This window comes from Takifugu rubripes, chromosome 16 (assembly GCF_901000725.2).
Source record: "Takifugu rubripes chromosome 16, fTakRub1.2, whole genome shotgun sequence".
NCBI classification, from domain to species: Eukaryota; Metazoa; Chordata; class Actinopteri; order Tetraodontiformes; family Tetraodontidae; genus Takifugu; species Takifugu rubripes.
The window spans coordinates 1,837,378-1,851,207 of record NC_042300.1 but is presented as its reverse complement, the minus strand read 5'-3'; the positions used below and the strand labels follow the sequence as shown (position 1 = coordinate 1,851,207).

The following is a 13,830-nucleotide window of genomic DNA, read 5'->3' as shown; positions in this document are numbered from 1 at the left end:
AGACTAATGAAATAAACTGGATTGGAATATCGATAACCGATTGCATAAGTGCATTAAATGTTGAAATGTCACCAATTTTTCTTATTCTTAACAATTATTAAGGTTAATTGGACTAAATACAAATAAAGAGCCTACATTTTTTTGGGTTGACATCAATTGAAATACCCTCAAAAAATAAATTCTATTTTTGCAACAAACATAAGACGCCTTGCAAATGAAAGCTTTTTATTTTTCTCCATTTGGCAAACATTGGGTAAACATTAAACAGCTTTTTTTCCAAGTGATTCAGAAAGAAAAAAAAAAACTGTAGAACAGAAATCATCACATAGCCAACAGTCACATCATGCAGAAGTTGAGCAAATGTCAGAACATAAACCTTAAATTTCATATTTTTTAAGGAAAATAAGTTTTAATGAGTTGCATGCAACCACTTTCAACCCCAGTTAAACAGTCAAAACAATTTTGTCATTTGGTTTCAAGAAAAAATTCTGTGTCATTCTTTTCAGACCTTTCCTGTTAAAAAAAAACCCCAACAAGAATTCAAAAAGTCATTTAAGTGCACTTTTAATATCTTAATTACAATTACAGGCACAAATTTGTAGCAATTTTACACAACTGAGTAGTGAACATTCTTGACTCTTCACATGTCTGCATAACTTATCAAAGTCAGTTCAGGATAAGCCCCGTTGAGGCTCTGCTCAGTTTCAGACAGAAGTGCAATGCTGCTTTGAAAATGTAGTTATTTTGTGAACTCCAATTTCACTGAATAACAACATTCTTTTTCCTGAAAGCTGATAGTTACATTTTATTTATTATTCAGCCTCTTAAAAAGGCACTTTGGCTGTTGCTCTTAAGTCACAGGGCAACATTTGATCCCGTCTTGTTTGAATGAAGGTGCATATACAGAAGGTTTTATGTTTGCAGAAAGAGGAACCTTAAACTCGATTCCATAAGGTTGCGTTCGGCTTATCACATGGCATCGTACCAGCTTTGGTTGTTGGAATCAAGGGTCAATAATGTTGAAACAGAAGACCGAAAAATAAAATGAAGCTGGAAACCCCCCCTTTTCTTGCTGAAATTATAAAAGTAACCTTTAAAACCATGTGTATGACAACATTGCAAATGGTTGCATGAGTCAGAGCTAACATTCGCTCTTGCACACTCTTATCACTATTTTGGTCGGTCCTAGCTGTTGCTTACATTTTACAAAATACCTTGAATGACATAATTATACATCAAGACTTTGGCAACTGTGCAACTTTGGTCATTAAATATATTTATAAAAGGATTTTGCATGTTTGTACACAGGATGCAGCCATGATTTGGTCCCTTGTGAGGAAGTCAAGTTAAATTACAACCCCTGTCAGTCGTAAAGCCTGGGAAGTTGTGAATAAATGGCACATTTAGATTTAGACACGTTCGACTCTACAATAGAAATGCTACACTTTAAAGAACTTGGGCGTATTTATTGCACAGCATATGGTCTCGAACATCTCCCCATCCTCCGTTCTTCATGTGCTCTTTGTGCTCCACTGCTTCTGCGCCAGTAAGAGTCAAAGGCGGGGGGAAAAGGCTGTGCTTGATCATCTGAAGACCCTCCTCGACCTTCTGGGAAGCCAGTTCTGGCCTGCAGGTTTCCTTCTGGTGAAGGCCACAGTCTCCAGTGTGGACGACTCTGGAGGCCTGTGCAAAAAGCACCTTAAGAGGGTTTGATATGCAGGTTCCTGAGAGGTGTTGCAGAGTCCAGTCCCAGTTATAGTCATCATAAGTGCAGAATTCATCACTGCAGCCCATCAGTTTGTAGTACACCTCCCTGGACATGGCCATGCCCAAGTTGTGTTTGGTGGACATCCACCCAGTGGTCAAGACCTTATTGGAAAGTGAGGTAAATGTTTTGGTGAGACCATTGTGGTTACCCAACGCTAACACGTCACAGTTTGGACAACTCTTCTTCCTGAACTCTATCATTGCTTTATAGAAGTGGTAAAAGTCAGGTAAGACATAGTTGTCCTCCTCCAAGAAGACAACAAATCCACTGTAGCCCTGGGTCACATGCACTCGTTCCCACACGAAGTGCAACTTCCACCACCAGTGGTGTTTGGTCTGTGTGATAAAGGCTTCCCTGTAGTGTCCATAAGAGTCCGGGTGTTCTGCGTTGAGGCAGCCTTTTTTCACAGCATTATCCTTGGAGATGTCGCGGGGGCAGTCTCGGGGATCCTGTCCGGGAAACTCTTTTGGATACAGCTGAGTGCTGAAAGGGAAATAAATCTGCAGCACTTTGCAAAACGTTATCCTTTGCACCATGGCGTTGATTTCCTCTGAAATATAGTCATGGCTAAAGATGAGAAGGAAGCTGTGGACCTCGGCAGCTCTCTCCAGGGATTTGATGAGCAGTTCGAGGTACTCGGGTCTGTTATGGACTTGCACGACCAGCACCAGCTGGGGGTCCCCTGGAAATTTATCCGCATTCCGAACATGTTGCTTGAAGTTGGCGGCGTACACAGAGCGCAGGAGCTGCGGGGGCGAGTCCAGGTTAAACGTCACCGTGTCAGAACGCACGGTAACTTTTACCTGAGCGTCTCGCGTGTCGGTGTCCCGCACCAATAACACGCGCGTGGTCAACAGGAAGGTCGCAGCCGTGAACGAGACTCCCAGCAGCACCAGCAGATTCCGTTTGTTCAGCCGAAATCGCATCTTTTGACAGCAGAAAGCGACGTTGGGACACAAAACTGCGACGGAGTTCAGTCACCTCGTCGCGCGGGGCTTCATTGCAACGCGTACGTGTCCTCGTGCGCCGAGAGACGGCGTCAGCCGGGCGTCGCGTGACGTCCTAATCAAACCGCTTCAGCGTCTTTCAACTTACAAACGTCGTCATAAATCCGTTTCTGTCCACTACCTGTACGAAAGGAAAGCAGAACCGACATAAACGAGCGTCTTACGCGCACTTTACATTAACTTGTGAGGTTTAACAAACTTACAGGGCGCCTGGCTCGGCTCGGCTCACCTCGATGTCAACACGCGCGCACCAGGAAGAGGCTGCCGGGGCACAGATACATCTGCACTTATTGACTGCTGACGTGTACAGCCCAGCCAACGAGGGAGGAGAGACCCAAGTGCCGCTCAGCGAATCATTGTCCCTCCGAAAGGTGTGTAACGCGAGACGGACGGGAAAATCCGGATGGTCGGGTCACCAGTTACCTCCCCGTAAGGAACCAGTGCTGCAATTTAAGGAACAACACACCAACCTGACAACCAGCAGATAAGGCGACTGGTGGACTGTGGACAGGTTGCCTTTGTGACTATGGTGCGATCGAGTTACTTTTTCAGGTTTGACGGGTCGAATATTGATTTTACCTGCAGAAAGAGAGCGAACCTTTGTACTTGCAAACAGATAGTTGTTGTGACCTACTGGGAGAGCCAGTAGATCCTGTTCGGAAGAAGATACGGATACCTGCAAAGCTTTCCCCACATTTTGGATCGTTTTGCAGTCACTGCAGGGCTGAAGCAAATTCTCCTGAAATGTGTGATCCTAAAACATTCGTCAAAATCTGCATACTTGTGTTTAATTTAGGAATGTCTTGAAGGAAATGTCCAGAATGAATGGAATGGAGGACCTTATCCAGCTCTGTCCAGAACATGTAATAAATTTTTATATCTACAGTCATGTTTGTCACATGACTGTCAGGCAGTTTGGAGTGGCGAGAAGCTGGAGAGCAGCACCATTGTTGGTTTGTTCTCCTTTTAATGGGTCAGAACTGGGGAAAATCATTTATCCAAGACGACAACTGGCAGGCTGTTGGGTAATGCAGACATAACCATGGCGTTTCATGCTCAGGAAGCATCTCTACAGGCCTTTTGTTGCAGAGGCCCACACCACTTCCTCCAGAGAGAAAAAACAGCCTATCAGCAAAAGTCAAACTTCTGCTGGAAGCGAATGACACAGGAACACGTCAAGATTATCAGCAACGCTGTCAGGGTGCTTGTAAATGAAGTGCGGCTGTATTTATCACCTCTCAACCCAGATAGGAAAATGGTTTGCTTGGCCTCAGATATTTTATATTCACAATAAAATGTATTTCTCAGTTGCAGCCAAACTACTCTAAATAATAAATAAATAGAAAGGTAAAGCGTGCTTCTTGAAACCTGCCATTCTAAATGTTGTAGAACGTTACCCTTCAAGCGTGACGCCTGCACCTATGAGCGGTGAGCTGGGGACCCCTTGAGGTGGCTCAGTTCCAAACCCTGATCCTTCAGGTGTGAGCTCGGTCTAAACCAGCACGGACCTGGTTCTTTCCTCTGGCTCTGGTAGACTGCAGGTTCCTTTTGTAGAAGGCGAGCCTTGGAACGTCCAGGGCTCATACGTGTTCAAAGTTGTATAGCTTAGAGAGTGAAGATGCTTCAGTAGTACGGTTATTTATGAGTATTTATGCTCCAGTGCTGTTTATTAGAACATGGAGGGAAGCTCGTTGTGCTCAAAGCCCACATACTTTACGCATGAGTACATCTTTTTTAGGTCCAAGTCTTACAGCTGCATGCAACACACTCAATATTTAAAGCATGTTTTTCATGTGTCCACAATCTTTTTATGCCTTGTTTCATCTGTTGGTCTTGTCATACATTTAGAGCCTTCGAGCACCATGTTCAGTGACATTTGCTGTACTAAAGCCCAGTGCTCATGAATACCACAGGGATCCTGTACCAGCCTGAACGTTGTAATCAAACCTGTAAATGTTAAAATACAAAGTCTTTTCGTTTTAAAGTTCTAAAAGTTAAACAAGTACGGCACCAGCGGCGATCACACAATTTTTGCAGCGTGATATTGTTTTAAAACCTGGAACGGGCCCGTAATGTGAGTTTATAATCAATGATCCTGCCTTCTCCATGCTGGAGCCAGAGCCCAGCTGCCCAGGAGGGGGGGGTCTCATGTCCTGCAGCCAGGCCCCTTGTGTAACATCAACAGTCTCCGAGGCGCAGCCAGGAAAACTTCCCACACTTCTGTGCCTCCTATTAGGTTCAGAGCTGACAGAGATGACTGTTAACCGTCTGCACTCCAAACAGTTGGTTTATAAAGTTGTTAAAATGACAGGAGACTGAGAGAGCGAGTTTGTGTTTGTGTCTGGGGCGTTGAGACGTGCACAGGGCCACCTTTCCCACACCATCGGAGGGCACTTCCTCTTTCTTTTTTTAGAGTATGAATCTTTACAATATGAAAAAAGGGGACTCATTTTCTTCTCAGACTTCCTTTGCAGAAACAAACCACCACTCATCGTGTTACTTTGCCTTTCTTTGGTGAAACTTCCTGTTTTCTTTCTTTGTCGCGATTCCTGTCACTCCGTGCACCTCCGGGAGGGCATGCAAGACGCAGTTTCCAGCGGATGTCTGTGCTCATGCAGCAACGCTCCACCCGTAGTAAATAACAGACAGATAGAAGACTCAGCCCTCACAATATCAATAGGTATTGCTTTAGCAAGCGTCGGCTATATCGCCAGGCAAGCGATGTTTTGTGTGAGTTTATAATCAATGATTTCCTAACTTTTCCAATAAATCATTCTTGAAGCCTGTAAAGTGAATCCAAAATGTCAGAGGTCAGTCAAACCCAAGCGGAGGTGGGAAACAGGAAAAAGAAGAAGCTTCCATTTAGAGGTAAAATGGAAGTCATGTAACGCAGCATCACCTCCACCAAGGCACTTCTGTGACAGCCGGCCAAGGAAGAGCTGATTAAATGTTGATGGTGTTCCGGATTCCAGGGGGAATTTGACCTTTGATCTTCTAAATCCCCTTGGCTTTGATCCTAAAGCACCCCATGTTACGTAACCTTTTCTTACTGCTGTCTGTCCTGCGGCGCTCAGTCCCAACATGTCGGGGAATGAGCTGCCTGGCAGAGGTGGCGCTCTCAGAGCACTTCTAGTCTAATCAGCGCTGTTTGTAGGGAAAGTTTACCATTACTGAATCGAGTGAAACTTGTCATGACTTCTGAGTCTGGTGTTGACGCTGACGCCTCTGCTCCGTTAGGCAAGAGAAGGTCAGTGTTCCAGACCATCCTGTCGTCATACAGTCTGTCTAAGGTCCTTTTTTATTCATTCTGGTGCACATAAACTTGATTGTGTGCTAATTAGTATGAGTCAAATGTGCCAAATGTCAAGCCAGGCTGCAAATCATGTAATTTTGTGTTTCTGCCACTAGAGGCCAGGACTATCACAGCGTATGACAGGCTCCATCTAGAGTCCATCAGGTGGGATTTGAAAGAATTATTGTATTTCGTGTGTCGCTGAAATACAATAATTAAAGAGGATTTTCTTCCCAATGTAAAAGGTGGATACTTGTAGTTTGTCTCTGCTGCTTGGTATAATTTATAATTTGAAGCCCTTTTTTAATGTATTGGAAGGTTTGACTGCTTTTCTGATCCCCAGAGGTTCCAGTTTTCTCTGAAATTGTTCCCACAGTGCAGCTTAATTCAATTACTGCAAATACTGTTTTGAGAAGACGTTGGCTGATGTTAATGGACACAAGTACTGCAATGGTGCCCACCAGCCCACCAGAGGCATCAAATGGTTAGAAGTAGTTCACCTGTATTCATCCCTGACAGAGAGAGAACATAGACTGGAGCTGAGAACTCTTCACTATGAACAAAACCCCAAAATGGCTAAAAGGAGAAATCATGTCAAGTAAAAAGGTAACAAAGACAAGCAGTGACTGTGCAGTGAAACATAAAATGGCATTCATTTAAATTGCTTGGTGTGGCCACACAATTGTAACAGGATCCAAAAAACAAGCAAAGACAGCGAAACGCCGAAATTACAAATGATGAAGCCAAGTTGAAATACATAAGTTTAAAACTCCCTCAAGGCTAAACGACCCAAAGACACCAAACTTAAAAACAATGAGATTTGAATTGAAAAATAACTCCTAAATAACTAAATATCCCACAAGCTGCCACGAAATGCAAATAAACTGTCGCCTTTTTGCTGTTATGTAAATGGACACCTTCGAGTCAAACTCACCTCACTACCATGAACGGTCCACATGCTCAGGAGAACATCTGCTCGGAGTTAGCCAAAGCACGACGTGCTTGTATGAGCAGAGGTGGAGCTCTGGATCCTCGGAGTATATTCTGTTACTGTTCCTACAAATCTTTGGATGCTGTAAACAGCATTCTTCTGCTGGGAGCTGCCCACAACCGGAGAACCTAAAGAGCTCTTCATGTTGGACTTTGGTCCAGCTGCAGGACACATCTGGCCGTCTATAAGGGTTCTCTCTGCGGCTGAGGCAGTAGGAGGCCTGCAGACATGATCAAGCTGCTAGCTTGCAGTTTGCAGGGGCAACCAAAAACTCCTCCAACTGAAGGCAGCAGAACCAACAGGATCCCAGTGTGGATACTGGATTATATAATGGGTTTGTCCTCCACGTGGATGAGACACGAGCAGCGTGCACCGCTTGCCTCGCACCGTTGTGACAGGGCTGGTTTAGATTTGTGACCCCACATGTGAACGACATGAGGGATCGGGGTCACCGAGCACTCGTGAGTCCGTTTTCATGGTCGCTTTGCATCCAAAATGAAATACTTTGGGGTTTTCTGACATTTAAAACTCCCCGATTCTGACAGAATAATCCGTCTTTTTTTTATTGTCTTCTATTTTCTAAACATTCTTTTTACCAGTCATTTTTTCTTTAGTTTTCCTAAGTACAAGTTGCCACCGTTACCTCAACCGCAGCTTAAAATCAGTATAATGTGGACAGAAATCTGCAGTCGTGCTCGTTGTGACTAGTGGAAGGAGAAGCCTGGAAAAGGACCGAAAAAGAGGTTCATGCATGCTGTTAAAAAGGAGGTGATGATTCTGTGTGGCGATCCGTGAGGAGGCAGCGCAGCCTGGAAGAAGACTGTGTTGTTTGAGGGTTTGAACCCAGAGTCAGGTTCTGATTGTTGCTCAAACACGAACGTGCTGATATGCCAGAGCAGCTAATCCGGTGCTCTCACTGTGTGAAACAAAGTTTTCCATAAGTGCAGCTGCGCTCCAGATGCAACCACATCTGCTGAAGCTTTGTGGAAAAAAATTTCAATGAAATGAATAAATTATTGTGATGTAAAAATGTCTCCTGTGGTCTTAAGTCACGCCTGGCTCCACGCCTTCATACGCTCGTTAACAGAAATCCCAGACCACCTTAATATCCCTAATTATATTTGGTCTTGGACTCTGTTTAAAGAGAGTTAAAACAGAAATGGACATCAAACACTGACAACTGCCTGTGAGATAAAGCAGCACAAAGGAGTTTAAAAGGAGCGGAGAGAGACGTCAAGACCGTCGTTGGGAATTAAAACATTGAAAAAACTCTGGGACCTTGATCAGGACATCAAGGCCGATGAGCTAACTGTGTTAGCATCTGACCACTGGCTGATGGGGGACATCTGTAAGCACTTTATGTTCCTCACCTTCATGACATTATGAAATATACATATTAATGTTGTATTAGTGTTTCTAAGGCTGTTTAAAGAGGGATGACACTCAGAAGTGGATATGGAGGAACACGAGGAGGAGGGTGGAACATTGCAGAAGATTTCATCACTGGTTAGAAAAGTTCGGGGACCAGTTGGATTTATGGTTTCCATGTGAAGAATCAATAACAGTGGGGGGGGGTGGGGGGGGGGGTGTCCTATTTAACTGCACTAACTACTGTTAGCCAATAAAAACAGCTTTGCTTCCTGCTGACAGGGTCATGGGAGGGGAAAAGTCTTAATCCTTTTTTACATGACCCTTTGATATCCTTACTTAGCCAAAGGTTCGGCAAATACATTTGATTTTCAAATATTTATTTGTCTTATCACATAAATTGCTGCTGTAAAAATTAATTTAAAAAAAATTAATAAATTGCTTCATTTTAGCCACTTTCTGAGGTTGTGCACATTTTCATTTGCAACAGTTGCTTCTGTTTTCTCCAGATTTCTGTAAAGGTGCATTAAGAAGGTGCAGCCAGGGGAACGTCAAGCTGTGATGGAGCCATGGCAGGAATAAGAGCCGCTCCGCTCTGCTCGTGCGATGGCCTGATGATAAAATACATGAGCTCATGGCGGTCGGTGCCAGCGAAGCTCAGAACGGCCTTGAAAACAGCTGGTTCGGCTCAGATGGCCGCTAGCATCAGGAGAATCGGTGGAAATCACACAGCCAAAGGAAGAGAGAACATTCACCCTTTCAGAAACTACGCAGGGTTTTTCTTCTATCGGGTCTTCTGGGAAGAAGAGGTGTCATGTTCGTTGCGTTCACAAACAATGACGCCATTGTTATCTTTCCATCCACTATCCTTGGCTGTGTTCCTTAGCGGCTAACAAGGGCGAGCTACACCCTGGACAAATCACCAGCTCATCCCAGGGATAATACATAGAGACAAACAACCACACACACGTTCACCAATTTCAGCAAGTGTGTGTGGGACTGGAGAGCCCCCCTCCTCCACAGAAGCCCCTGGTCCCCAGAAGAGTATGTTCGGGGGTCTTTACTGAGCGGCTGAGGGACGAGGGTGAATCTCAGCATGGAAACCAGCTCATAAAGTGCACAAGTCTGACATCAACAGCATCTCTTAGTCATGTTGACAGGGAAACAGTTGCTGTCAGGAGCAACACAAGCGATCCAGAAGCCTCCATTTATATCCAGCAGGTGCGAGAGCTTGGCCAAAGTTTGTCCGTGTTGCATTTGATGTCGACTCTGATCGTGTTTGTAGGGAAACAGAAGCTGCCCGTGATCCACTCAGCGGAAACCCTCCAGCCTCTGTAAATCAGTTATTCAGACTCAACTGTTTGTGCCGACTCTTCAACGAGCAAACATTAGCCTGGCGTAGTTTGTGTGACGGTGCGGCTCATCCACAACTGTGTCCTGGAAGATACGGGAGGATAAAAGGAGGAAAAATGATGAAATGAGCGAATGATGAAACCAGGGAAGGAGGAGCAGCACTCACACAGGGAGTTCTGAGCCAGATGAGAGGAGCACACACACACCCGACACCTCCGCTTCTTTTTGCCAGCAAACAAGAGGATGAGTAAGAGGATGAGTGTGTGTGTGTGTGTGTGTGTGTATGTGTGTCTGTGTGTCTGTGTCTGTGTGTGTGTGTGAGTCTAATCCCATCACACATAAATAGACGTCTGCAGCTTCCCTGCTAGGTTTGTTAGCTATAGCTTTAGTCTCTCTTCATTTCATTAAACATCTTTTAGATGTCAGGACAGAAGAAACAATCCTCTCGGTCCAGCAACAACACAGAGGTCTCGCTGATCCTCCGCTGGGGCCTTGTGAAATCCAACACTTGTGGGTTTGGGTTTACTGCCAAGCCCGCCTGTGTTTTATTCAACTTAAGGATGTGCACAAAAGCCAAGAACATTTCAAGTCATTGCAAAATCTCAGCAGGGAGGAAAAAGACTACAAAGAGTCTAGATAAGAATCCCCCTTTCTTGAATAAATAAATAAATAAATAGATATATATATATATATATATATAGAATAAGTGTAATAAAAATTGATGTTCTTCTGAAGTTTTCATGCACCAAAGTGTCACCTGTGTAGCAAAGCGAGGAGCAGCTTTTCATCCCATTCCCTCACTCTTAACTCTTCTTTCCTTTCTGTTGAGAGGCAAATTGAGCCAAGCTCAGACTGTTTAAAAGGCGCCCCCACATTTGAGCCACACGTTTCCTCTCTCTCATCAGGAATACATCCAGATTCACTTTTTGGAAGTCTTGCGTGCAGCCAAAGTTTGTCCAGCCAGGACTTCGTGCCACAGAGGCTCCATATTTAATTTGTCAGGAATTTTGGATCACATGAAGGGCGCGCGCTGAGCTGCCGGACAAACAACCGACTCCTGAGTTGCCCAGAGAACAAATCATGATGGCGGGAGAGACGGCTGGGGACAGGAAACCAGGGCGGGGTTGGGAGCGGCGGCCTGCAACACCACTGTCAACAACCATTACAGGCACTTGAAATTGGAACGTGTGCTTGTTTGTTTTAGTTACAGTTACCATAGTGTCCTCTGCAAACTTTCAACGTGAAACTGCTGTTAATGTGCAATTTTGTTGTTTTGAAACTTAAGCTCTTCAGCCTTACTGGTTCTGTTCTTGTAAGTAGGCAATTTATATAATTATATATTTAAGATTTATATATTTGAGCAAACGTCAATGAGAACACACTAAAACATCAGCTCAATCTGCCTCAACTAAGCAAACACAGAGAAAACACTTTAAACTAAACACTTTAAACTAATATAATAAGAAATCCCATCTTTTCTTGTCATTTAGAAGTGTGGTGGGAAACTGTCTCCCCCTTCTGGCAGTAAAGTAAAGTACGGTAATTTGGAGGAGAAAGGGTAATTAATCGAGTTTCTTCTAAAATCAGTGTCTGAATATGAAAGCAAAGTTATCAATACTTTGACGTTTAAGCTTTTTTTTGTCTTGAGTCACAATCCCCTGTAAATTTGAGCAATTTTGAGATTAACTGATATGTGTCTTTAATCTCAAAATTAGACACCTAAAAACACGCAAACCCCAAAAGAAAACAATATTACCCCTTTAACACATAACTCGGGTCAGAATTTAGTCAAATTACCACAGTCAAGACGGACCCTGGGACAGAAAACAGGAAATGCACTACACAGGAGGTGTGTGTGTGTGTGTGTGTGTGTGTGTGTGTGTGTGTGTGTGTGTGTGTGTGTGTGTGTGTGTACAGGCATACACTCTGATGTACCATGTGCATACTTTATGTGTACTCATCTATAACAAGTACACACTTGTTGATTTCTCTGACTGTTGAGGCACCAGATTTGTACATTTGTACATCTAACAGTTTGTTTGTTAGTATTAAAAAACGTTCACTCAACATTTCATCAGGAATTTTACACATCAGCCTCTCAAGTACGTAGCACAATGTCAGCATGATGATTCCTGTAGTCCAGGTTGGGATGGAATAATACCAGCACTCTGCTCGTTTGTGGTTAAAAAGGTTTCCGTTGGAAACAACTCTCATGTGATGTGTGCAGTATTTTTTGTTCTTCTGTGTATCTCGGCATATCTAAAAACACATCTTCACTCTCCCCTGTGGAAGTGAAATTAACCTTTAATGAACTTTATTTAGCAGAACCGTTCTCACGGAGGCGTCCATTTGCCGTGATCAGTTCAGCAGAGCTTCTCAGAAGGCTGAGCTGAAGATGTGCTTCATCATTCTGCTTCATTAGGCCTCCAGCCAGCAGGAGCCTCTGTCGAACCCTTTGGGATTGTGGCTCAGGAGCTGAGGAAAAAGAATGCTAGCAGGTATTATGAGCTTCAATGGAGGATCAATTATCTCTCCATGAATAAACCCCATGAATTTGCCGTCTACAGGCCAAGAAGCTGGTTTCTGCTCGTTACTCAGTAATTCCAGCTGTTTAGCAACGTTACTTATTTTTCTTTGGGTGTGACATCCTCTCCTGATGTTGGGTTGTCTTACAGCTGATGTTTCATATCTGAGCACATTATTCTCTGCAAACTATGCAAACAATGTGCTCAAGACAACATTAAATGTTAGGTCCGTTCCTGAGCCCCAAGGCTCCGACCAAAGGAATGCGGCTGAATCCACTCGGGGCTGAACAGCAGTAATGTAAACAGGGCAGTGTTGTTTCAGAAGGTGAGGACCTGGACAAAGAAACTGAAGGTCAAAACACTGAACAGGCTGCCTGTTATATAAGTGGGAGCTATAGGTCAGTGGGGACGCAGAGCCACGCCACCACACCCAAGAGAAAGAACTCATGGGCCCAGGACCAACTCCTGACGTGTAGGATCAGCACATAGAACACCAACTGGGATATGGAGTAGGCTGAGTTACCCTTTTGAGTTCCTTTCTGTCATCTTAAGGATAAAATGTATGTATGTATAAACATCTGTAGGTACCAGAGAGGCCAAACCGTCTAAAAGTGCAAACAAATGTGACTTTTCCTCTCGTGTGATGGAACGTGTCTCTCCAGTGTGTGAACAGCTGATGATGGGAAAAGCTACAAAATGAGAGGCAGTAAAGCGCCTTTGGTTCAAAAGTTGTTATAGCCCAACTGGTTTTAATCCAAAACGCCAGAAATACTCACGTGCACAGAGCAAACAGCCTGCTGGCTGGGTCAAGGTCTCAGTCGGGTTGTTTACGTGGACTTTTTTAAAACCTTGCTATTGTGAAATGTGAGTTCAGCGTGTGGTCGCACAGATACGCCTCTGGACATTTGAGGCTCGTTGAGCCCTTCAGCCAGACCTTTTCAAGGATCCAGAGCAAGTTGTCTGGACCCGGGCTCAGTGTGTGTCCTGTAGTATCAGGCAGCCAGACACTTGATCCTTGGGACCTAATAAAGACATGGTCCTCTCTTCTATTCAGGTTTCCAAGAAGGAATCAGTTTATAAGGACCAGGACAGCAGAGGCCAGGTCCGGGTCCAGGGGTCACTCACACAGATCAGCTTTCTCTCAGATGCTGGATCACTTTATAGTCGGTCAGTTTTTAAAAATAGCAACGTCAGATTACAACAGTAGAATAACAGGAACCAACTCTTTAACTGATTACTATAGATGTGCAATATAATAAGAACAACCCCAGGTTTCTTTTCAGCACTGTGGCCAAATTAACCAAGAGTCACAGTGTTTTAGATCCACGTATCCCGTCTCCCCTTAGTGGTGAAGACTTCATGAGCTTCTTCACTGATAAAGTTCTAGCTATCAGAGAAAAAGCTAACCAGGCCATCCCAACAACTGGACCATCACCAGATGTGCTGACTGTGGGAACATACAGGTTCTCCAACGAGCCCTTAAACTCCTTCAGCCCTATATATTTTAGCGTCATCGCTAATTCAGA

General features: G+C 44.2%; 1 protein-coding gene across 1 annotated transcript; it reads right to left on the bottom strand.

Annotated features, from left to right (window-relative positions):
- Positions 1–208: 208 nt before the first annotated feature.
- Positions 209–3,136, bottom strand: LOC101067570 (alpha-1,6-mannosyl-glycoprotein 2-beta-N-acetylglucosaminyltransferase-like). Its single transcript, XM_011611739.2, has 2 exons — positions 2,979–3,136; positions 209–2,896 (listed from the first exon to the last, which is right to left on the bottom strand). The coding sequence occupies exon 2, from the start codon at positions 2,692–2,694 to the stop codon at positions 1,447–1,449; it is 1,248 nt and encodes a 415-aa protein (XP_011610041.1). The 5' UTR covers positions 2,695–2,896; positions 2,979–3,136; the 3' UTR covers positions 209–1,446.
- Between the last annotated feature and the right edge of the window lie 10,694 nt (positions 3,137–13,830).